Source organism: Molossus molossus, unplaced genomic scaffold, assembly GCF_014108415.1.
Source record: "Molossus molossus isolate mMolMol1 unplaced genomic scaffold, mMolMol1.p scaffold_m16_p_5, whole genome shotgun sequence".
Taxonomy (NCBI): domain Eukaryota; kingdom Metazoa; phylum Chordata; class Mammalia; order Chiroptera; family Molossidae; genus Molossus; species Molossus molossus.
Genome location: NW_023425388.1, coordinates 87,168,372 through 87,194,426, shown reverse-complemented (window position 1 = coordinate 87,194,426; position 26,055 = coordinate 87,168,372). Strand labels below are relative to the sequence as shown.

The 26,055-nt window shown below is 41.4% G+C and overlaps 1 protein-coding gene across 1 annotated transcript in view; it reads left to right on the top strand.

The window, feature by feature from the left end:
* Positions 1-26,055, top strand: part of CRYBG3 (crystallin beta-gamma domain containing 3) — a 127,000-nt gene that overhangs the window by 13,566 nt on the left and 87,379 nt on the right. The window contains exon 2 of the mRNA XM_036242825.1: positions 3,700-3,766. Within this exon, the coding sequence (XP_036098718.1) occupies positions 3,700-3,766 (67 nt within the window). The remainder of the gene's footprint in view (positions 1-3,699; positions 3,767-26,055) is intronic.

Here is a 26,055-nt window from a genome sequence, read left to right as displayed (position 1 = left end):
CAATGAGGCCCAGAAATCTGTTTTATAAACACAATAGCCCAGGAGATTGCAGGGCATCCAGACAGGGGTTCTGAAGGAGTGAGGGCACGGATTTTGTCTGTATGTTCACTGCTCCACCCCTAGCACCAAGAACAGTGCCTGGCACCTGAAAAGCATGCAGGACATACCTGGTGAGTGAGTCTGTGTGTACTTGTGCCATTTTCTGCCGCTTCTCTGCTGTGGGTTAGGGAATCTTGTTAGAATCCAATAAAAACAAAGACTGTAAGATACAGGATAGGGGCTCTGCTCTCTGTAAATCATTTGAACTCTAGAATGTTAATGTGTCCCTTTTTTCATGGCCCCGAGGTTTGTTTGTTTTAGGTCTGGCATAAAGTAGGTAGACACTTAACGTCTGTGTGTTGGATTCCTGGTTTTTAGCTCTGTTCCAAACAAGTTTGGTTTGAAACTGAGGAACTTCTGTGTTACTTTGACCTTGATATTTATCTGGGTTATTTTAAAAGATTAATTTCCAAAGTTCGGTTAGCTAAGTAAGACGGAACTGTTTAAAAATGCAAGGTAGTCTTTTCTGTGCCTACGTGTGGTTATGAGTCCTGCCCCTCACCCCTTGCTATGAGCGAAATGTGTGCTTTCTAAAAATACTGCTGTTGAAATATTCCCAGGTTCCAAAGGGGGTTAAATTGTGAGAAAAATAGGAATGCCTTGTCATTTTTCATATGGTGTGAAATTATTGGAATTTGAACATTTTTCTTTTCCTCATAATTTTAAGAGTCTGAGAGTACTACTCCAAAGCTTTTGAGTCTCCTGGGTTTTTTTTTGGGGGGGGGGGGGGGGAGATACCAAGCAGACATCTGTGTATCCATTGTTTTAATTATCGTTATCTACTCTATTCTAATTTTTTTGTGTTTTGTTTTTAAATCAACTGAAAATTACCTTATTCCTGTTGAGTATTTTCTTCCCCCAGACCCATCTCTCTCCTTATACCTTTAGAGAAAGATGGTACAGAATGTTCTTTCATACACACAGACACACACACACACAGGCACGCACTTCATTAAGAAAAAAACAGTATTGTGTGTTATTATACTCTTCACAGTGGAAAAGTTTTTGATTAAGGTAAGCAGGCACAAATGGAGAACCTCTTTGATACCAACTACTTTTTTATTCATTTAACAAATGATAGTTGAGTGCCTTTACAATGCCATGTACAAGGCTAGGCCCTGAGATGGAAACATGAATGATATCGTTTCTGAATGTAATAGATTCATATTTTGCTAGGCAAATGGACAACCATTTTAGGTATATCATTTTAGGTATATCATTTCAAAATCTGTAGTTAGATAGTACACTTATAATATCAGGTCAGTATCATTCTTAATTATGCCCCAAATTGTTAAAACATGCTCTTTTTACATGTATTTTGCCAATCTCTTTTTTTATTTGAGCTTAAGTAGACCAGTATCAATTGACATTTAGTTACAAAAAAACCAAAACAAACCTGAATTGTAAACAACCCTGGCAAAAGGCTAGTAGAATAGAGAAAAGAGAGAGATAAGAATCCACTTACTTTAAAAATAACTATTTTGAGATGTTCTTATTTTATAGATATACCTATGTATAAGGTCACAATTCTGTATTGTACAATATTATTTTATTTTCTGCTTTTGTCTCTTTTTTTTCTGTAGGATTTCCTTATGTTAAACACACAGTTCATATATCTCCCTTGTTTACATGCTTGCTTTTCTTACTGACATTTAAAAGGTTTAAGAGGGTGGCTGTGATTTATTAGTCCATCTATTCCTGCACAGAGTCTGAGACTTTAAAGAAAGTTTAATCCATTATATTTTCCAGGTGTTCATGATCTTTCTGTCTTTGTTTTGTTTTTTTCCATTACCATTTGTTCCCTGACTGCATAATTGAACTGGATTGTATGGATGGAAATCTAAGGAGCATAAATTGTGTCCTCTCTTTCCATCCCATCTGCTCTGTGTGGCCTTTGTCTGATCTGAGCTGTTCCACCTCCTCCTTTCCATTCCCTCTCCCACCAGGCCCCACGACCGTGTGCTTTTTTGCATTCTCGCATCACTCTGCTCTAGGCTTGTCCCCTCCCTGAGTGCTGGTAGGACAAAGATCAAATTTTGTCACAGGTCAGGCAGGTTCTTCATAGTCTTGCATTCACTAACCTGTGGTCTCAGTCTCATGTCTAGCCTTTCACAACTCCCTGTGCTCCAGTTTTATATTAAAAACAAACAAAATATGGTTTTCCGAAAATGCCATATTCTCTGTTACCCAACTGCCTTTGTATTTCTTCTGTGGGCACTTCACGGAGCAGACAGTTATTCCTCGATTCCGCTGTACTCCATAGCATTTTGTTCACTCAGTGGTCCTGACTTGTACCAAACTGTATGATTACTTTGTGTCAGTCCTTCCTACAAAAGCAGGTTTTACAAAGCCCCTGTTCTTACATCCTCAGGGCCAAGCATGATTCCCGGCCTATCAAGACCGTCATGGAACTCTTTGGAGTGGAGCTACTTAATTTATCTAGGGTTGTGAAAGTATGAAAACAAGATAACATAAAGTTAGAGATATAAATATTTAGACCTAAAATGTGTATATGCCTAATGGGCAAAGTAGTTTATTATGTCATTTGAAAGGGCATCCGTGAAAGTATTCCAAACAAGAAAATTAAAACTGACTATGAAAAATCAGATTCTTAGGGTACCATCTGGGACACATTGGGGTTAGATATGCCTGCATCTATTTTGCGTATTCCCCAGACTCGCTAGGTGACCCTCTATGTATATAAAAATTTGCTGAGTAGAAACATATTCCAAATAACACTCAGCATAGACATCAAAAAAAAAATCAGGCTATGGAGAACCTTAAGATAAATAAAAGGATAGAATGCTAGTACTTTCCAAGATTATAGTAGTTGTACATTGGTGCTCATCACTGTGATGCTGATTATCAGCATAAGAAAATACAACACATAATGGACTCACAAAAATTTTTGAAGCCTGGATGAGCATTTAAAAAAAAATACTTTCGCCCTGGCCGGTTAGAGCGTCAGCCTGCGGTCCTGAGAGACCCGGGTTCGGTTCCCGCTAAGGGCGCGTACCTCGGTTGCAGTTTGTCCCCGGCCCTGGTCGGTTGTGCATGTGGCAGCCACTCGATGTGTCCCTTTCACATCGATGTTTCTCTCTCTCTCTCTGTTCCTCTCTCTCCCTCCCACTCTACCTGAACAAAAAATGGAAAAATGTCCTCTGGTGAGGATAAAAAAAAAAAAATACTTGCAGTTACAGTTAACATACAATATTATTTTCAGGTGTACACCAAATTTAGGTTAGACATTTCTGTAACTTACAAAGTGATTCCCCAGTAAATCTAGTACCCATCTGACACCGTACATAGTAATTGCAGTAATATTGACTATACTCCCTGTGCTGTACTTTACATCCCATGACTGTTTTAATAATTGGCAATTTGTACATCTTCATTCCTTCACCTTTTCTGGATGAGCATTTTCTAATGTTTTTTCAAGTGTAGAGATTAAAATCAGCGTATTCTTAGTATAACAATTTGTATATGAATCTCTTGAGCGTTGCAGGTAAAGGACCTTTCATTGTTTGCTTTAAACAGAAACTGTTGGATTTTAGTAATTCTCTTTTAATTTCAAAAGAAATTGTGGTTTTTATTTTTCAGTGTTGAAAATGAGCCCATGGGTACAAGTCAGAAAAAGGAAAATGTACTTTCATCAGAAGCAGTAAAGGTATAGTTTTGAATTAATATTTTATATCAAGCAAATATTTTTCTTAATTTCTGCTCATTCTTATTTTTTAGATTTTGTCATTTTATACTATAAAAAGAGCACTTTACGTGGAAGTCCCACACAGCTCTGTCAGACATTTGTACCTTGGGGTGGGTGGAGGCGGGGGGAGAAGGGCTTTGAGGGAGCTGAGTGTGGGGTTCTTGTCCCAGCTGGGCCACCAGCAGCTGTGTGGCCTTCAGCTGAGGTGTTGAACTTCATTGTGCCTTAGCTTTCTAATATGTAAATTGGACCACCTGACATCCACAGCCTCTTTCTCAAGGAAGGTCTTTGATTTATGTTATGTTTTTTCAAATGCTCCTGACAACTAATTGTGTTATTTTTTTTTTTTATCCTCACCTGAGGACATTTTTTTCCATTTTTTGTTCAGATAGAGTGGGAGGAGAGGAGGAAGAGAGAGAGAGAGAGAGAAACATCAATGTGAAAGGGACACATCGAGTGGCTGCCACCCGCACGACCAACCAGGGCCGGGGACAAACTGCAACCGAGGTACACGCCCTTAGCGGGAACCAAACCCAGGTCTCTCTGGACCGCAGGCTGATGCTCTAACCGCTGAGCCAAACCGGCCAGGACCTAATTGTGCTTTCGAGGGTAGAAGTTAATAATGTTTCTCACATGTCATTAATATGTGATGATATCTTTGGTCAGCTCACATGTGAACTGATTTTCTTTGCTTCGTAAGTGTATAAGCTATAATATACCTACCTAGATAGTTATTGACAAGTGTGGTTTAAAAATCCTTGAAAATCACAAAACCTTGTAACATTTCTTTGTACTAAAGGGGATTTTTTTATAAAGAGGTATTTGTGCTGTTTGGTGCTGTGAGGCCAGGTATGTGATCACATTTTGGTAGCCATCCCACGTTCATAGAATTTGGTCCCAATTATTGCCCTTACACTTGATATGTGGCAGTCAGTCAAGGAGAAAGCGTGTACTTTCCAGGGATTTCAGGGTAACTTTGCTGGGTCAGTGGAAGGACCAGAAAGTCATCTGAATTTTTCATTACTGATGTGAGGCACTTTTAAACATTATATAAGGTCCAAACGTGTTACATATGGTCAAGACAAAGCTGTTTTCATTCTTTAATCCTGCCATCCTCATCGCTGCAAACAATATAAATATTTTTTGAAGTAAAAAATCAGCATCTGGTTTTTGTAGAACTTTAATGAAAGCAAAAATCAGGATCACCTTGCTTCTCTTACCTTTCTTCATTCCTTTGTGAGTTTGGCTACAACATCCTGTTCCCAAGTTTTATAACATCTACTTCCTCTTTTTTGGCCAGTTGTTAGCCAGCCTGCTGGTTTATCACTGCACAGACTCTATAGCTTTCTTCCTCTCCTATTTTTACATGTTTTGAGTTGACCTGCTTCAAGATTCTCACTTCTAATGCAATGCATACAACCTTGCCCTTGAATTGCTTCACAGAAAGTGTTACCCTGGGAGATCTCAGACTTCGAAGTTTCCTTGGCTGCCCATTCTTGTCATTCCATCTCTCAATCCCTCATGGCCTCTGTACCCACTCGTGACCTTCCCCAAACCTTCTTTCCCTCCTTGTTCCCTTCTCCCCTCCTGCTCTCGGCTTGTTTTTATGCTCAGCCTGTGACTGAAGTAGTGTGCTACTTCAGCTCTGATTCACCGCAGAAACCTGTCTCCAGACTTGGCCTTCAGACTTTAATTGCCAATAGTGCTACTTTCCACCTGCAGAGATTTCATCTAGAAAGTCACAGCTTTGTGGATTCCGTAAATATATATGGTGGGCAGACACAGTGGCTAGGCCTTCGTGAGTACAGTCTTTTCTATCCATTCTTAGTATCTTGTTTTGAGAGCCAAGGACAATCTCAACTTGGGATCTGGGTCCCCAGGTAAATATGACGCAATCATGAAACTGTTTCTCTGTACGATTTGAAGCCTATAAGGTTACTTATACGTGGGCAGTCCAGTTAGCCAGTAATAGAACGGGCACCATGGAACTCTCACTGAGGTAGCCTGAGCATTTTGGCCCATGAAACTGGTTTCTTCCCTTCCAGAAACAACTGGTAGGATTTCTGCAGGGAACTATTGTTGCCAGGCATCAAAAATATGTATTTTGCCCTGGCCGGTTTGGCTCAGCGGTTGGAGCGTCGGCCTGCGGTACGGAGAGACCTGGGTTCGATTCCCGCTAAGGGCACATACCTCGGTTGCAGTTTGTCCCCGGCCCTGGTTGGTCGTGCGGGTGGCAGCCACTCGATGTGTCCCTTCACATCGATGTTTCTCTCTCTCTCTCTCCCTCCCGCTCTATCTGAACAAAAAATATATGTATTTTGATAATACCAATAGTCAGCCCCATAATTTGGGGGGCAAAGTTAGCAGTGATATTTATGATCTTATTTTAAATAGTCTTAATTTAAGTTTTGACGTTTAGCAGGTGTCTTAAAACATGCATTTGTTTTCTTTCTAATGAATAATTTTCTGCAACGTAGCACTCCACTGATATGTGGTGTTTCTTGCCATACTTCCATCTTGTTAACCTGAATTGTATGGTAATGCCTTCTGTGATAAGAAAATAAAATGTACAATTGTCCTCGGGTCTGAAATGTTAATAGACTTATGTATAATAAATATTCTTACACATTATTTTCATGAGTATTTGAGTTTGAGATACCAAATCAAGATATTGAAGATTGTTTGGTTATAAGCTTACACTACAAAAATTAATTGTATTTTTCGAACAACTAGAGACTGTAGAAGCTTTCTTTATATCATCTTTGGACATTATTATATTTTCAGTTCTTAAAATATCACTTAAATGCTATACAGTCATGCACCACTTAATGACAGATACATTTTGAGAAATGTGTCATTATGCGATTTTGTTGTTGAAATGTCCTCCAGTGCACTTACACAAACCTAGATGGGACAGTACTGCCCACCTACGCTGTATGGCATGGCCTATTGCTCCTAGGCTATAAGCCTGTACAGCATGTCACTATACAAAACATAAGATTAAATCAAGCTCAAGCCAAGATGACGCAATCAGGAGATGTAAACACCAGATGAGGTGGAGATGTAAATACCAGATGAGGATGCTGCTGGCATAACACGACATACTCTTTTTTTTTTTTTTTTTTAAATTTTTATTTATTGATTTGAGAGCAACAGAAACATTAATTTGTTCCACTTATTTATGCATTTATTGGCTGTTTCTTTTGTTGTTCTTTGCTTAGTATTTTTTAAAATGTATTTTTATTGTTGAAAGTATTATAGATATTCCCTTTTTCTCCCCATTACCCCCCTCCACCCTGCTCCCCTCCGCCTCCCCGACCCCCAGGCCTTTACCGAACTATTGTCTGTGTCCATGGGTCACGCATCTATGCATATAAGTTCTTTGGTTAATGTCTTCCTGCCCCTGTTGGCTGTTCCTTGTATGTGCCCTGACCAGAGAGCCTGCAAACTTGGTATATTGGGACGACACTCTAACCAACTGAGCTACCCGGCCAGGGCCACGACATACTCTTTTACAGCAACCTTTTTTAAATAAGAAGAAAGAATACACTATAAAACAACAATAAAAAGTATAGTAAATACATAACCAGTAATATAGTCATTTATTATCATTATCAAGCATTATGCACTGTACATAATTGTATGGGCTGTACTTTCATAGGACTGGCAGTGCAGTAGGTTTGTTTACAGCAGTGTCACCACAAGCATGAGTAATACGTTGCACTACAGCGTTATGAGGGCTACAGTGTCACTAGGTGATAGGGATTTCCAGCTTCATCACAATCTCCCGTATTAGTGGTCCATTGTTGACCAAAACGCTGTTAAGCGGTGAACGACTCTACAAATTTTGCTGTTTTGCTAACAATGGAGCTATTTGTTACACTTGCATCTACTATTCCACTGTAATATGAATGTTTATTATATTAATCAGGTTTTTGTATTTAGCTGGCAAAAGTTCCAGGTGGTCCACACTCTATATTTCTCTGTGAGGTCTATGAGGTCTACAATCTTCTATGGCAGCCCTAGACTCTTGGGTTCGTGTCCACTGTTACTTAAAAGAGAGGGACATGTTACAATGCTCGGCTCCCTTCTATCTACTTTAGAGGATTATATTCATCCCTTTCTCCCTTCCAAGGCTAAACTCCCTTCCAAGGCTAAACTCCCTAGCAACGTGGTCTCTTACTTCCTGCCTTCTCTTGGGCCTTGCCATGACTGCATCTTATCTCTCCGTCTTCCCTGGTTTCTTCCATTTTTCTCTAAATATATAAAATTTTTAAAACACAATTGGTTTTTCATTTTTAGGCTCTGGGTTTTTTGTTTTATTTTGTTTTTTCAGTCTATCATTTTACTTCATTCCTACCTTTTACCCCAAAATTTCTTAATGAAAGTCTATCTTACTCATTGTTTAATTCTTTTTCTAAAAAACATTTTATTATTATTATTTTTTTTTAGAGAGAGAGAAAGGAAGAGGGAGAAAGATAGAAACATCAATGAGAGAGAACATTGATTGGCTGCCTCCTGCATGCCCCCTACTGGGGGTCAGGCCCACAACCTGGGCATGTGCCCTGACCAGGAATTGAACCAGCAACCTCTTGGTACATGGGTTAACACTCAGCCACTGAGCCACACCAGCCAGTCTCACTGTTTAATTCTTAATGCTTTCTAACCTGACTCCTGCCTCTCCCCAGTTCCCTCAGGCGTGGGAAACCCAGTACTGTGCCAGGCACACATGTTGTAGAGTGAAGGTCATTCCATGAAACTGGTGACATCTTGCCAACCACATTCAGTGCTCTTTCCTTAGTCCTTATTTAGATTTTCCAAGACTTTTCTCTCTTCCAGAAATTTTCTGTTTTATCTTTGCTTCCATGATATTGTACTTTCTGGTTTCAATTCCTGCCTCTGGCCATTTCCTTCTGTTTCCTTCACTGCTTCTCTTCTGGCTAAATTACTATCCATGTAGATGTTTCTCTAAGGCTGCAGCCCTCCTCAGAGTAATGCTTTCAATCGTATTGCTTCATCTTTTGGCTCTTAGATCTTCACCTGACATCCCTCTGGAGCTCTAGAATCGATTGTCAGCAGTTCAGCCATTTCCACACAGATGGCCTTTGATACCTCAAATCCAGTCTGCCCTGCAGTCTCAGTATCTTCAGAGATGTTCTCTATATATATATTTGGTTGGGAGGCAGAGGTGGTGGGAGGTAGAGAGGATCATTCAAGTACTTGGATGGGGAAATGCCCTGGGGCTCAAGTACTTCACTTGAAGGTCTTCATACTCTTTACTTTTTTTTTTTAATTCTCAGAAGTTTATTCTGGAAATTGACATGGCGATTTTAAAATGTATTTGAAAATAAAAATGAACAAAATAGTTAAGATAAACTTGAACAAAATTGGTGGAATCAAACCACCATATATTGAGACATTATAAAGGATCACTAATTAAACATTGTGGTGTCAGAGTGGTACATCAGAACAACATTTACAAACAGGCCCATACATATATGGACACTTTTACATGCACCTCTCATGCTGCCTTAGCGGTATCTAATGTCCTCAGATTAGAGCTTTTTCAGGTTGTCTGTGGGTGGATGGTTTGCCCTGTGACCAGAGTTCCCTGTTACAGACACAAGGGTGGAAGCTTTCTCTGGTCAGTTACTGGGACTCTGTCTGCCTTGCCTTCTAAACCTGTTCTGAAATCTCTTGTCTGCTAATATACTGTCTTCCTCTCTTTGTATTTATAACTTAAGAAAACAGTCCCTTTACTGTCATTTTAGAGTATTTTGTACAAAAGAAGAAATCAGTGTGTGTGGTTTATCTACAGTGTTTTTGTTTTTAATTTTTTTTTCCTTTATTGATTTTAGAGAGAAAGGGAGAGGGGGACAGAGAGAGAAACATCAATGAGAGAACATCAATTGGCCGCCTCCTGCATGCCCCCCACTGGGGATCAGGCCCACAACCTGGGCATGTGCCCTGACTGGGAATTAAACCGGTGACCTCTGCGACTCATTGGTCCAGGGGCCGACACTCAAACCTCTGAGCCACACCAGCCAGGTAAGGTTTTCAATTTTTTTAAGCACACAAACTCTTTTCTTTTAAATTTCCAACTGTAATCATTCTTGGAATTCTGCATATAAAAGATTCAGGCAAAACTGCCCTATTGATAGGAATGTGTTGCCTGGAGTCTCATAGTCACCACTATTTTCTCTGCCTCTGCCAACCATGGCACCTTAAGAACAATTTTCAAATTAGATGTGCAGGGGAAGATGGTGGTGGGCAGGACCGGAGGGAGGGTGTGAGAGAGTGTGAGTGGATGTGAAGGTGGACGACCAAACCCGAGCAGTGCAGAGATGCGGAGCAGAAAGTTCCTGTGCTGTGGACGGGAGCAGCCAACTACCACAGTAAGCAGCCCTTCAGGACACTTCTCCCTGTGCCGCTGGGAGGTCCCACCATTTTGGAAGATCCTGGGTCTTCCCTGGGAGGAAGCAGTGAGAGCAGCTAGGGCCCAGCAACCTGAGCCCACCAGCACACCCGGCACTATCGGACCAGTGGACACTCGGTGTCAACACAGACCTGTGCACAGTAGTGGAGCTGCCAAGGTAACAGTCATGGGAGCCACGGACAGCGAGGAGCCTAGCACCATCCCCCATAGTGGCAGCCCGATCAGAATCGATATATACCCCCAGCAACAGAGGCTGGGGAGCAGACATTGATCCCCAGACAATAGTAGCACAGACCAGCAACTGAGACCCATCCCCAAAAACTACAGCAAAAGCTGAGTAGGAGTTGAGCCCCATGGGGCAGCAGCACTCCCCAGCCGCCAGCAGCAGGACCTGGGGCTCCACAGAGGCCTGTGCGATTCAGAAGCTTATAAGAGCAGTGGGAAGCTGGAGCCCGAGAGGGACTGATGCAATCCAGCTGCCTACCCTCAGGACCTGCAGGGTGCAGGGACACCAGAGAGGTCTGTGCGACCCAGCAGGGACTGTGTGATCCAGTTACCTGTAGGACCTGTGGGGTGCTGAAGCACCAGAGAGGCCTGTGTGACCCAGCAGGGACTGTGCGATCCAGTTACCTGTGGGACCTGCGGGGTGCTGAAGCACCAGAGAGGCCTGTGCAACCCAGCTGTGCACAAGATAGGTGTAGAGGATGTGAAAATGGAGGCAGAGTGAATGGAAGTTACACAGACGATCTCCCAGGACCAAACAGGAATTACAACTAAAAGACAAATCCTCGGGAAAAAGCAACAGAAAAGCAGCAGGACGGGACCATATAACCAGGGACACTGGTAGGATCTGCGGAGGCATGAGAGGGTAGTGGGCTGGGAGCCCACGGATAGCAGTAGTCTTAGCTGTGAGCAGCACCCTTGGGAAATAAAGATCAAGCCCACTCCACAGCGCAGAGAGCCGGGACAGAGTGCTAAAATAGCCACAGCCACTCAACTGGGCGCTACGGCAGTGGGAGGGCAGACTGGGCTGGAACTCTGTCAGCCTTTCCCAGGTGAGGCAAAAAATTGCAAATTGAGCCTCATTAACAACCAGCATCTATCCCACCCTCTGGAAATCCTCTTAGGCAGAACATCTGGGCTACATTCCAAGACATTGAGTAACAAACTGCTAGCCTCCAGGAAAAAGCTGGAGGATAACTGAACCTTTCCTGGGCTTGCAAATCTACCTAGGAAAGTAAGACTTGACAGTGGTGTTTAACATGGGCCCACCCAGGCTCATTCAAACCCAGTAGAGGGAGCCAAAAACAGCAGAAAACCAACATCCACAGGAGAAATTTGGCAGGGTCCAAAGCCACTGAGATAGCCAAAATGGTGAAACAAAGAAACAAATCCCAAATGAAAGAACAAGAGAACTGTATTGAAGATGAGATCAATGAAATGCAGCTAAGCAAATTATCAGAGGTAGAGTTCAGAGCCATGATCTTGAGTAAGGACATCAACACCATGAGTAAAGATATAGAAACACTGAAAACCAAGCAAGTGGAAATGAAGAATGACATAGCAGAAATAAAGAACATATTGAAAGGACTAACCAGCAGAGTAGAGGAAGCTGAGGACCAGATCAGTGAATTAGAAGACAGGGTACAAAAAAAATCAACCAATCAGAAAACCAGAAGGAAAAAACAGTTAAGAAACAGGAAGATAGCTTAAGAGAACTGTGGGACAACTGGGAACATAATAACATTTGCATCATAGGAGTGCCAGAAGAAGAAGAAAATAGGTAAGTGTTAGAGAATATATTTGAGGAAATAGTGACAGAAAACTTTCCTAACTTGGTGAAGGAAGAAGGCATTCAAGTTCAAGAAGCACAGAGAGCCGCAAGTAAGAAGAACACAAACAGACCCACACCAAGACACATAGTAATTAAAATGTCAAAAATTAAAGACAAAGAGAGAATCCTAAAGGCAGCAAGAGATAAGCAACAGGTTGCCTACAAAGGAAATCTCATAAGGCTCTCAGCTGACTTCTCAACAGAAACACTACAAGCCAGAAGGGAGTGGCATGAAGTAATCAAGGTCATGAAAAACATGGATCTGAATCCAAGACAACTCTATCCACCAAGGCTATCATTCAAAATAGAAGGTCAAATAAACAGCTTCCCAGACAAAAAAAAAGTCCAGGGAATATATTAACACCAAGACAGAACTGCAAGCTATGCTAAAAGGACTGCTGTAATTAGTAGGAGAAATAGGAAGAAAATAGAACCACACTAAACAAAAATGGCAGTAAGTAAGTACATATCAATAATCACCTTAAATGTGAATTATTTGAATGCTCTGATAAAATGACACAGAGTAATCCTGGCCGGTTTGGCTCAGAGGTTAGAGCATCGGCCTGTGGTCCGGAGAGACCCAGGTTTGGTTCCCGTTAAGGTCATGTACCTTGGTTGCAGTTTATCCCTGGCCCTGGTTGGGTTGTGCGGGTGATGACCACTCGATATCTCCCTTTCACATCGATGTCTCTGTCTCTCTCTCTCTCTCTTTTTCTCTCTCTTCCTTTTTCTCCCTCCCACTCTATCTGAACAAAAAAATGGAAAAATGTCCTCAGGTGAGGATTTAAAAAGTAATAATAATAATAATAATAATAAAAACAGAGTAGGTGACTGGATAAGAAAGCATGACTCACATATATGTTGTTTACAAGAGACCCACCTCACAACAAAAGACTCATATAGGTTGAAAGTGAAGGGATGAAAAAAATCTTCCAAGCAAACAAAGGAAATAAAAGCTGGGGTAGCAATACTCATATCTGATAAAATAGATTTCAAAATGAAGGCCATAACTTGAGACAAAGAAGGCCACTACATAATATTGAAAGGATCTATCCAACAGGAAGATATAACCTTGGTAAACATATGCGCACCCAATATAGGAGCACCAACATATATTAAAAATCTTCTGGAGGACTTCAAAGGAGAAATCAACAGCAATACAATCATAGCAGGGGACTTCAACATCTCACTCACATCACTGGATAGAATATCTAGACAAAAACTTAACAAGGAGCCCTGGCCGGTTTGGCTCAGCGGTTAGAGCGTCGACCTGCGGTCCAGAGAGACCCGGGTTCGGTTCCCGCTAAGGGCACGTACCTCGGTTGCAGTTTGTCCCCGGCCCTGGTCGGTCGTGCGGGTGGCAGCCACTCGATGTGTTCCTTTCGCATCGATGTTTCTCTCTCTCTCTCTGTTCCTCTCTCTCCCTCCCACTCTACCTGAACAAAAAAATGGGAAAATGTCCTCGGGTGAGGATAAAAAAAAAAAAAAAAACTTAACAAGGAAACACAGACTTTAAATGAAGTGCTAGATCAAATGGATTTTATAGATATCTACAGAGTATTATACCTCAAAACTGCAGAATTCACATTCTTCTCAAGTACACATGGGACATTCTCAAAGATAGACTGCATGTAAAGGGCAGAAACTAAGTCTCTACAAGTTCAAGAAGATTGAAATCATATCAAGCATCTTCTCAGATCACAATGGCATGCAACTAGAAATCAATTGCAACAAGAACATGCAAAGACATTTCAACACATGGAGGCTAAATAGCATGTTATTGAACAATGAATGGGTTACCATGGAGATCAAGGAAGAAATTAAAAACTTCCTGGAAACCGATGAAAACACACAACAACATAAAGTCTATGGGATGCAGCGAAAGCAGTTCTGAGAGGGAAGTTCATAGCCTACCTCAAGAAACAAGAAAAATTTTTAATTGACTATCTAACCTCACAACTTAAAGAACTAGAAAGCAAACAAAAAGAAAACCCCAGAGCAAGTGGAAATAGTAAAGATCAGAGCAGAAATAAATGACATGGAGACCAAGAAAACAATTCAAAGGATCAATGAAACAAAGAGCTGGTTTTTTGAAAAGATAAACAAGATTGAAGAAATGCTCAACATCACTAATCATCAGAGAGATGCAAATTAAAACAACAGTGAGGTATCACCTCACACCTGTCAGAATGGCCGCCATCAACAAATCATCAAACAACAAGTGTTGGTGAGGGTGTGGAGAAAAGGGGACTCTAGTACACTGCTGGTGGGAATGCAGACTGGTGCAGCCACTATGGAAAACAATATGGTGTTACCTCAAAAAATTAAAAATTGAACTTCTGTTTGACCCAGTGATCCCACTTCTAGGAATATACCCTAAGAAGCCTGAAACACCAATCTGAAAGAATATATGTACCCCCATGTTCATAGCAGCACTATCTACAATAGCTAAGATCTGCAAACAACCCAAATGTCCATCAGTGGACAAATGGATAAAAAAACAGTGGTACTTATACACAATGGAGTACTATGCAGCTGTAAGAAAGAAAGACCTCTTATCCTTTGAGATGACATGGAGGGACCTGGAGAGTATTATCCTAACCAAAATAAGCCGAATAGAAAGACAAGTATCATATGATCTCACTTATTTGTGGAATATAATGAACATAACAGTCTGAGGAAGTGGGGTACAGACTGACAATCCCCAGGAGAGGGGGTGGTGGGGGAGAGATAAACCACAGAACTTATATGCATGTATGCATGAACAATGGACATGGTCAACAAAGCTGGCCACAGGTTGGGGAGGGAGGAGGAGGGGGAATTATTTGGGGAAAAAGAATCATCTATAACAAAAATAAATTAATTATGTTTTTTTTAAAAAAAGGAATCCAGAAACACCAATCAGAAAGAATATATGTACTCCTAGGTTCAGAGCAGCACTATTTACAATATTTCAGATCTGGAAACAACCCAGGTGTCCATCAGTAGATGAGTCGATAAAAAAGCTGTGGTACATGTACACAATGGAATACTATGCAGCTGTAAGAAAGAGAGATCTCTTATCATTTGAGATGACATGGAGGGACCTGGAGAGTATTATGCTAAGCGAAACAAGCCAAGCAGAGAAAGACAAATATCACATGATCTCACTTATTTGTTGAATATAATGAACTAAACAAATTGATTAACAAAATTGACCCAGAGACATAGAGGTAGGGTATAGACTGACAAACGTCAGAAGAGGGGATGTTGGGTGTTGGTGGGGAGAGATAAACCACAGAACTTATATGCATGTATGCATAACCAATGTATATAGACAACAAAGCTGGGGATGGGGCAGTGGGTATGGGGAGGAGGGTGTCAATGGGGGGGAAAGGAGAACATCAGTAACAAAAACAAACTAATAAAAGTATTTATTAATCCCGCCCAAATTAATGAAAATAATTTTAAAACATTAGATGTGCAGTGATGGGAGGAACACAGTCTTTGGAATTTGACATATCTGGGCTAAAAATCCCAGATCTCTATGTGATGGTAGCTTTGTAACCTTGAAAAATGTACTGAACCTCTCTGAACTTTGGTTTGCTCATCTTTAGTGGAGGGTGCTCACTTATTTCATAGAAGTGCTTTTGAATTAACCAAGATTACATATACAACTCTACACTATGCCTGACACAAAGTAGGTAACTCGGGAACAGTTGACTTCTTGCCATAGAAGTCTGGCTGACACTTAGAAATAACTTTGCTTGAGAGTGATACTGTTTTTATCTGGGTGAAAAGCACAGAGATCAGCTATTAGAAACATTGTTTCTCTGTAGTATTTGAAAAGTTGGCATGCATATATGAAGGTATACATATTGAACTTTAGCCAGAAGTCAAAAATCCCCACCCCTGATTGCTTCTGTAAGATCTGAGTGCTGTCAGGGAGCCTGAAAAGGAGACTGCATCGTGCAGCCCAGATGACGGAAGGAACAGCCCGGGCTTAAGCCTGTCAGTGTGGCTGGTGCCAGTCTGAGACATTGATATCTCAGAATTTGGGGGTATTAAATATATTGTAAGGTATCTGGTTTGGTTTCCAGCTACACCAACCTGTCCTAGTCCTGGAATGGTCCTACTTTGTGGTATGATGGAGTATGTTATCAAAATGGAAACTGAGGATGAAGAGTCGTGTACATACTCTAGATTTTTGTGAGTAAATTTGCTTCCGTAAGTGCCAGGTTTTAAGCACATTACAGGGGACCCCAAAGAGCTCTCATAGAATTAAAAGCATGTATTTTTCTGGCACATTGTTTTCATTGGAGAAGTCTTTATGCTGTAACAGGAAGGAATGGCTTCTGCCCTGTGTTATGTCATTTTGTTCCTTTCTGGTCTCACCTTACACACCTGCCCTGGTGGATTCAGTTGCTACCTGCACCTTAGCCTGTGGCAAAGCTCATATCTGTCCCTCCATTTCTGAACTTCAGGGGGTAGAACCACTTCATTGATCGCCTTTTCCTGGGTCACTGGGTATGAGATTTGACATACTCAAAAAGTTGAATTCAGTGTATTTCATCTTAATTTCTGTATCCCATCTGCTAAAATGTGCCACGAGTTACACAATCCTCGCACCTGAGGATGACTCTACAATTCATTTTCCTTCTGTCTGTGCCAAGGCCTTCTTTCCCGCCCTTACCCACTGCCACAGCGTAGCTCAGACTGTTCTCACTCAGACCAGCATTTTACCTGGACACACGCTAGATGACTGGGTCACCTGGGGCGAAGGGCACTTATTTTGCACATTATATATAACTACATCCCTTTATCAGAAATTACATGGAAATGAAAAATCGAAAGTAATACCACAGATAATATAACCTGATTCCAGTCTACAGCATTTTAGAAAAGTGAGATTTCAGCCTTTTAACTAATTGAATAACAAATTATGTGTGACATCTCAGAACTAACTGGTCACAACCCTGGTGTGTCATGACATAAAGTAGCAGATAACTTATTCGTTATGTTGCATGATGCCTAGCTTGGAGCAAAGTAGTTGATGGCCAACCTGCTTGTCTGTTCTAATTCTTCAGTGGAAAAATAATTCTGTGATAAAACTATAATGTTATCTTTCAAGCAAAATTACTTTAACAATAGGGGATAAATAGCTCATCACCTTAATGTTAATGGTGAAATCCACTTACTGAAAAACATTGTTGAGGCAAATATGTCAGTAGTCTACATGGAGTTAATCAGACAACCCACCACAAAACAAATTCATTATGATAAAGGTAAGTAGTGATTTTTATTTAAAAATTCAGCACCACTTAAACTATAGCTAACTCAAAATAATCAGTAATAATAAATTGATAATAAATACTTTCGTCAAACTGGAGGAAATTTCAATTCTTGGTGGTAGAACTTAAGTTATTGGCAAATTGCCAAGTAATCTGTTTTGGCCAGATGTCTTAGGAGGAAGCTACTAGCATTCTCTAGTCAGCATCTGGTTTTGTGTACAAATGACAGATTTTAGTAACTGTTAATAACTTTAGGCAACAGTCCTACTCGTGGTGAAAGCATATGAAATTGTTTGCCTTCACCTCATGGTGACAGGGGAGCCAAAGATGGTCGGGGTATCCATTGGAAGATCACATATAGGCAGTTCCGTTCTGAAAAACGAGCTGTAGTAGGTATTTCCCAGTGAACGGAGGTGAGTGGTGTAGGGACAGCGCTGTTCAGAGCCATACTGTTGTCAGATTAGGAGGGAGGGGAGGAGAACGGGAGGGAGGGAAGGAGTAGGGTGCATATGGGACATCAGACATTGCAGGCATAGTGAGTGACAGGAGATGAAATCGGAGAAGGGCACAGGAGCCAGTGCCACCGACACCTTGAATGCCATGCTGGGGAGTTCGGATTTTGTCCTGTTGGTGGTGCACGGCCATTGGAGGCCTTAAGTATGGTCAAATTTGAATTCTAAAAGATTGCTCAGGCCCTGGCCGAATTCGCTCGGTGGTTAGAGCATCAGCCCACAGACCAATGAGTTACGAGTTCGATTCCAGCCAAGGGCACGTACCTAGGTTGCAGTTTGTCCCTGGCCTTGGTCAGGTCGTGCAGGAGGCAGCCAGTCAATGTGGCTCTATCACATCGATGTCTATGTATGTCTGTCTGTCTGTCTCTCTCTCTCTCCCTCTCTCTCTCTCTCTCTCTCTCCCTCCCTCCCTCCCTCTCTCCCTCTCCCCCTCCCTCCCACTCTATCTGATAGTAAGTAGAAAAATATATCCTCAGGTGAGGAATAAAAAAAAAAAAGATTGCTCAGGCTTTTGTGTGGAGGGTAGGCTGGGGGGTTGCAGGTCTGGAAGCAAGGAACCATGTGAGGTGGCTGCTGGCAGGGCTCTAGGGGCGGGACATGGTGTCCTGATGGCCTGACTTTTTTTTAAACAAGTGGGAATGTTGTTGACAGAAAATGGAAGAATGGGGACATAGCATGGCCAGCCTCCATTTGGGATGGACTGAGTTTGAGGTTCCAGTGAAGCATCAGGTAGACATGGAAGTCTGGTCGATCATTGGATGGATACACAGCCTGAGCTGAGAATACAAATCTGGGATCATCTGATTCATTGAATCTAGGAAATGAGAGCTCATAAGAAGATAATGAAAGTAAATCAGGACCAGACTGGAGATCAAAGGAACACAGTATATAAGGATGGCTAGAGGGATGTGAACTTGGAGGAGGTGGAGAGACTATTCAGAGAGGAAGAAGGGAAACCTTACAGTGATGTCATAGAAGCCAAAAGAAGAGAACAGGTCTCATTCTGCAAGCACATCACCTGAGACCAGGTCAGAAAAGTAACTACATTGAGTTGTCAGGTGGAACAGTGTCTCTGAGAGAGATCATGGTCACGGTACACTGGGGAGGAAGCCAGATTGTAGGGGCTTAAAGAGTGGTTGAGAGGAAGGGTAACTCCTATTTAAGGAGATTGGTAATGAAAAGAGAGGAGAAGGCTTTCCCTAGACATACACTTTTGAATGGTGTGCTTACTGAGGGGCAGATGCTGAGCTGAGGTTCCTGACGAGGCATTGAGGACTATGGGTGGTGTCCTGGCAGAAGAATTAGCCTGGGGAGGAGTCCTTCCCCCCTTCACTGTGAGTGTGAGCCAACAGGGTACAGAGGCTGCACCTGTCATGCAGGTAGAGGGGAGGTGGAGTCAAAGCTCAGAGGGAGTGTCTCCATGAAGTAGAAGGTCGGGTCCTCAGCTGAGAGGGAGTTTGGGACAGGGGAGGAGGTAGCGTAAGGGATGTGGGAAAGGTTAAATTAGCTGTTGTGGTGAATGGGGAAGGTTGCAAACTGATTTCCAGCAGGGGCTGTAAGTTGTGAACTGTTGGTAGTCTGTATCTGCATGGCTGTGCATAGCCCTGTGGGTTTTTAATGCAAGACTCATTCACTTATATGGAAAAGATAAAACTGGAATTTTTCTGGGTGGTGATGACCAAGGAACAAACAAAAGAGGCTTTGAGGTTATTGTCCACATTACGTGTTTGGTTCTAAAAAATAAGAACAATTTGTAGGAACTGAAAAGGACAGAGTAAGAAAGACAGAACCTGTCAGGAGGCAGAGAACTGGGGTGGTGGGTACACCTGGGACAGGGGACAGAGCTGGGAAGATAGAGGCTGTGAACACGGGGAGGTACAGAGGTGGGGCTGTGGTGGGCACAGACAGCCCAGGGGCCAGAGGGGCAGGCAGAGGCACAGTGGATTGGAGGTCATTAGAGTTGAGGGTGCTGAGGAACTGGGGGTTAGGGTGTTCCGAAGGGTCATCCTTACTGTATACAATGAAGGGAAGAAAGATGACCAAGCCAGGTGCTTGAGACAGTACAGGAAGAGGCACCTGGTCCTTCCCTCTCTTCCACGCAACATACTTTTTATTTAATGACACTCTTAATCCCTTGATCTTCTTGACCTTGTTCCATGTGCCAGTCACCATGTTGGGGCAGCTCCCGCCATCTGCCAGAGGCTACTGGAAGAGATGACAAAGATGCCAGTTGGCGCACAAATCAGTTCTTACATCACTGGAATGTAGGCTGTGTGAAAGCAGGGCTTTGGGTATATTTTTCACTGTTGCATCTAAGCACCTAGAATAGTATCTTGATGTTCATTATTTACGAAATGAGTGAATACTTAAAGTTTACATTGATCCTAACTGTCCTCGGTACACCCGCTCTCAGCCTACTGTTGCATTTCCCAGAAACACTCTTCCAAGTCTTCTCTAGGCCCCAGCTTTACCTTGGTGTCCCTCCTTTGCCTTATTGTCCCTTCTGTCACTTTACCGAGGTCAGGGCCACTGTCAGACCTTCCTTGTCTTCTCTGCTTACGAATTCCTCAGGCTTTAGACGCTTTCTTACCTCTTTACCTGGAAGAGGATAAGTCCCTATTCCTCTCCCAGGCTAGTACATTCCTTTTATTAGAAGTATTAGATGCCCTTGCCCGTTTCGCTCAGCGGTTAGAGTGTTGGCCCGTGGACCGGAGAGTCCCGAGTTCGGTTCCCACTAAGGCCATGTACCTTGGTTGCAGTTTGTCCCCAGCCCCGGTTGGGGTCATGTGGATGGCAACCACTCACTTGTCTCTCTCACTCTTCTCTCTCACTCGTCTTTCTCGCATCAATGTTTCCTTCTCTCTCTTCCTCCCTCTAACTCTCTCGCTCTATCTGAAAAAATAAAAGTATTAGATACACAGTGCAATATAAAGATGATGTGCCACAGAATTGTACACTTGAAACCTATAATTTTATGAACCAGTGTTCACCCGAATAGATTTAATTAAACAATATATAATACTTTAAAAAAAAGTACTAGAGACTCTACTGGTCTCTGTTGCATTGTCTAAGGCTTTTCTTTCTGGAACCTGCCATCCTTCACTTTTAGCGGCAGTCACTCCCTCCACCAGGTGTGGCACTGATCCGCAAAACAGGAACAAAAAGCCATTGTTCGTATCTTGGACCTTCAACTGTCACCTTATGTCTTTCAGTTTTTCCTAATTAAAAAAATCTCTCAAAAGTGTTCCCTTCCATTTGCAGACCGTTCTGTTTCCTTGCTACTTAACTCACTGCTTAGCACCTGGAGGTTGGGGCTGTACGCACACCTGCTTGACCTCTCCTGCATGCCGAGGGCTTCTCTATACTCTTCATCCTTTCACTCATTAATCCAGCTAATCTTTGAGCATTTGGGCTCTTATCGTCAGACACATTTTAGGGTGCCAGAGATACTGCAATGAATGAAGCAAAGTTCCCTGCCCTTGTGGCTTTTATGTTTTACAGTAAGAAACAGGTATTAAATAATATATGTGCGTGATTTGATACTGGCAAGAACAAATAAGAGAAATAAAGCAGAGAAAGGATATAGGCAGTTTCAGAATGGAAGAGTTTATTCTTTTAAATAGGGTGGCTGGAGAAACTTCAGTGAGGAGCTGGAAGGTCTGAAGGACGCAAGGAGGAGTGAGTCATGGAGCTATCTGGGAGAAGAGCTTCTAAGCAGAGAGAAGAGTAAATGCCCAGTTCCCCTGATAGGAGTGTGCCTGATGGTTTTGAAGGCTAGTGACCAGGGAAATCCTCACCTTTCTTGACCTCACAGTAGCATTTGGCATGTATTCCCTTTTGCTTCTGGAAATAATCTTTGTCCCTGTGCCCTTGGAGACCAGTCTTCTGGAGGGGTAACCTGATTTCTTCTCTTCTTTGTGCCTGCCTGTCTTTTTTTTTTTACTACTTAGATAATACCTTTATTTATTTTAAAGTTACTCTCAATTATGTATTCTTATTTCTACACACAGTTAGTTAAGTCAAATAATGTTATTCTTGGTGTTATTGTTAATGAATTAATACATTTTTATCTGAATTTAGTGATTAAACTACCTAATGTTTGTTTATTTATTTTAATGGTTGAAAGTATTACAGATGTCCACCTTTTTCCCCTAATTTACCCCCCTCCTTCCTGTTCTACCCCCCCCCTCCTGCTTTCCCCAACCTAAAGTCTGTGTCCATTGGTTGTGCATATATGCAGATAGGTTCTTTGGTTTATCTCTTCCCACTCCTCCCATCCCCATCGCTCTGAGGTTAGTCTGTTCCCTACTTCCATGACTCTGAATCTCTTTTGTTCAATAGCTTATTTTGTTCATTTCGTTCCACAAATAAGTGAGATCATGTGATACTTATCTTAGTCTGACTGGCTTATTTGACTTAGCATAATTCTCTCCAGGTCCCTCAATGTCATCTCAAAGGTTAAGAGATCTTTTTTACAGCTACATAGTATTCCTTTGTGCAAATGTACCACAGTTTTTTTATCTACTCATCTACTGATCGGCACTTGGCTGTTTCCAGATCTTAGTTATTGTAAATAGCACTGCTCTGAACATAGGGGTGCATATATTCTTCCTGATGGGTGTTTCAGGCTTTTTAGGATACATTCCAAGTAGTGGGATCACTGGGTCAAATGGCAGTTCCTTTTTAATTTTCTGAGGAAACATTATATTGTTTCCATAGTGGCTGCACCAGTCTGCATTCCCACCAGCAGTATGCTAGAGTATCCTCTTCTCCACATCCTCACCAGCATTTGTTGTTTGAGGATTTGTTGATGGCAGCCATTCTGGCAGGTGTGAGGTGGTATCTCATAGTCGTTCTAATTTGCATCTCTCTGATGATTACAGATGTTGATCATTTCTTCATATGTCTCCTGGCCATTTCTTTGTTCTGTTTGGAGAAGTATCTGTTAAGGTCCTCTGCCCATTTTTAAATTAATTTGTTTGGCTTTTTGTTGAATTGTATGGGTACTCTACATATTTTGGATAGTAACTCCTTATCTGGTGTATCATTGGCAAATATGTTCTCCCAGAGAGTAGGTTCCCTTTTCATTTTGATGCTTGTTTCTTTTGCCGTGCAGAAGCTTTTTAGTTTGATGCAGTCCCATTTATTAATTTGTTCCTTTGTTTCTCTTGCCCTAGGTGATGTATCACTGAAAATTCTGCTACGTATGATGTCTGAGATTTTTCTGCCTACATTTTCTTCTAGAATTTTTATGGTTTCACAGGTTACATTTAAGTCTTTTATCCATTTTGAGTTTGTTCTTGGGTATAGTGTAAATTGGTGGTATAGTTTCATTTTCTACTTTTTTAATATCTTCCTCTATTTCTTTTTTCAATGTCCTGTAGTTTTCTGAGAACAGATCTTTTACCTCCTTGGTTAAGTTTATTTCTAGTTATTTTATTTATTTATTTATTGCAATGGTAAATGGGATTTTTGCTGCTGCTGCTGCTGTTGTTTTATTATTATTAACTTTTTTTAAAAAAAATATTTTTACTTATTTTTTTAGAGGGAAGGGAGAGAGAGAAACATTGATGCGGGAGAGAAACATCAATCAGCTGCCTCCTGCACGGCCCCCAACTGGGGATCGAGCCCACAACCCAAGCATGCGCCCCAACTGGGAATCAATTCGGGACCTCTCACTCTACGGAATGACACTCAATCCAGTGTGCCACAACCAGTCTGGGATTGTTTTTTTTTTAGTTTCCCTTTCTGAGTGTTCATTATTGGTGTATAAGAATACTGTTAAGCCCTGGCCGGTTTGGCTCAGCAGTTAGAGCGTCAGCCTGTGGAGTGGAGAGTCCTGGGTTTGGTTCCCACCTAGGGCACGTACCTCGGTTGCAGTTTATCCCCGGCTCCGGTTGGGGTTGTGTGGGTGGCAACCACTCGTGTCTCTCTTTCGTTGATGTTTCTGTCTGTCTCTTCCTCTCTCCCTCTCGCTCTATCTGAAGATAAATGCAAACATAGTTTTGGGTGAGGATTAAGAAAAAAAGAATACTGTCGATTTCTGGATGTTAATTTTGTATCCTACTACTTTGCCAAATTCATTTATTAAATCTAGTCGATTTTTGATGGAGTCTTTAGGGTTTTCTGTGTACAATATGTCATCTGTGAATCTACAGGACATTGAAGGAAGGTATAAAAAAGTGGAAACATAAACTATATTCATGGATTGGAAAAATCAACTTCATTAAAATGTCCATACTACCCAAAGCAATCTACAGATTCGATGCAATTCCTATTAAAGTTCCAGTGGCGTATTTCACAGATCTAGAACAAATACTTCAGAAGTTTATATGGAACCACAAAAGATCCCAAATAGCCACAGCAGTCTTGAAAGAGAAGAATGGAGTGGAAGGGATCACAATACCAGATATCAAGTTATACTACAAAGCCATCATAATCAAAACAGCCTGGTACTGGAAAAAAAAAACAGGCATATAGTTCATTGGAACAGAACAGAGAACCCATATATCAACCTAAGACAGTATGCACAATTAATATTCAACAAAGGAGGCAAGAATATACAATGGAAAAAAGAGAGTCTCTTTGATAAAGGGTGGTGGGAAAATTGGACAGCTACACACACAAAAATGTGCCTGACTTTTAATCTGTCTTTCCTAAGTCTGTCTGGTTGGTCCCCTTTCCCCCCTGCCCACACTGTGTATTGCTGATTGGGTTCTTAAACTGTGTTCTGACTGCTTACCAGATATCCCAATTTGTACATGACCAGGAAACCAGAAAATTCATTTGACACATAAATAGTTTGTAAACCCTGCCCCCTCCCTGAAAAGCTCCTAATTTCATATCCATTTTTGTCTTAACCACTCAAGTAGTTGCCCAATTTAGAAAACAATCATCTGTGACTGTTATTCCTCACCATCTACTTCTGATTGGTCATCTTATCAACCTCAATCTCTGTGCTCCAGTCTTCTTCAGCCACAGCCCGGCCATGATAGACATACCTCACACACTTCTGTACCTTCGTACATGCCATACTTTGTGTCTGGAATGCTCTTCTTACTCCTCAGGCTCAAGCTCAGATGGGTCCTCCTCTATGCAGTGCATTCTCCCCATCCCCAGTCCAGTCACTTGTCTCCCATTGTGCACATACCTCTGAAAGCCCCACACAGTGATGGGATGATGAGTCTTACTGGACTGTAAACCCTGTGAAGCCGCTACTGTCTTATTAATCAGTATACCTAATGTTTTCTTGTATTTCCAGGCAATAGGCATAAAGCAAAGAGAACAGATGAATTTGGACCTAATAGTACTACCTTACAACAAATTGAATATGAAGGAAAAAATTTAAATTTCTAAGATACATATGCCTTCATCAGTAACCTTTGTATTTTATTTGCAGAATAGCAACGTCTTTGAGAACAACTGGAATTGATGTTTTGCTAGTGTTTGCTTGAATCCCCAGTGCTTTCATTCACTCACTTGTTGGAACAGTGGCAGACAGACAGCCCTGTTGGCAGGCGACGCTGGCCCTGGCTTGTGCCAGGCTGAACTATATTGTTGTCTAAGCGGAGGGCAAAGAGCAGCTGTTTCAGATCAAACAAAATGTTAATTACATAAACAACTTATTGTGTTTACTAGGCATAGCAATGTTCATTTCTGCTGGGTTTTGTTTCTAAATTTAGGTAATTTTTTCTGGTTGAGGGGATTTTAATGATAAAAATTTCTCATAAGATTATTAGGGAAAAATTAAGGCATTTTAGGAAACTGGAAAAAAAATGCTCTTCAGTAAATTAAGATATAGGAATTCTAGAAAAGCAAAAACTAAAAATTGAGGGGAAAGAGAAAACAATGATTTTATGTGTGTGTATATATGTGTATATATATATTTATATATATATGTAAAGTTAATTGTGAAGGCTTTTATTACATTAGCAAAAGTAGTTTAGAAACTAGTCTATTATACTTTGAAAGGAATTGTCAAGTGAAAATAATTTAGGCAGTGAAGTAAATACTGTTTCTGACAGAAATTATTTGTCTTGAGTTTTTGATAGTTGAAGAATATAATCTCCTTGTTCTCTTAATTCTACCTTTTTAAAGCATTGCTTCAATTTTATGAGATTGAATCTATAAAACTTTTTAAGAATACAGGCTTGGGCAAAAATAGATTTACAGTTGTGAGTACACAAAACAGTTTATTC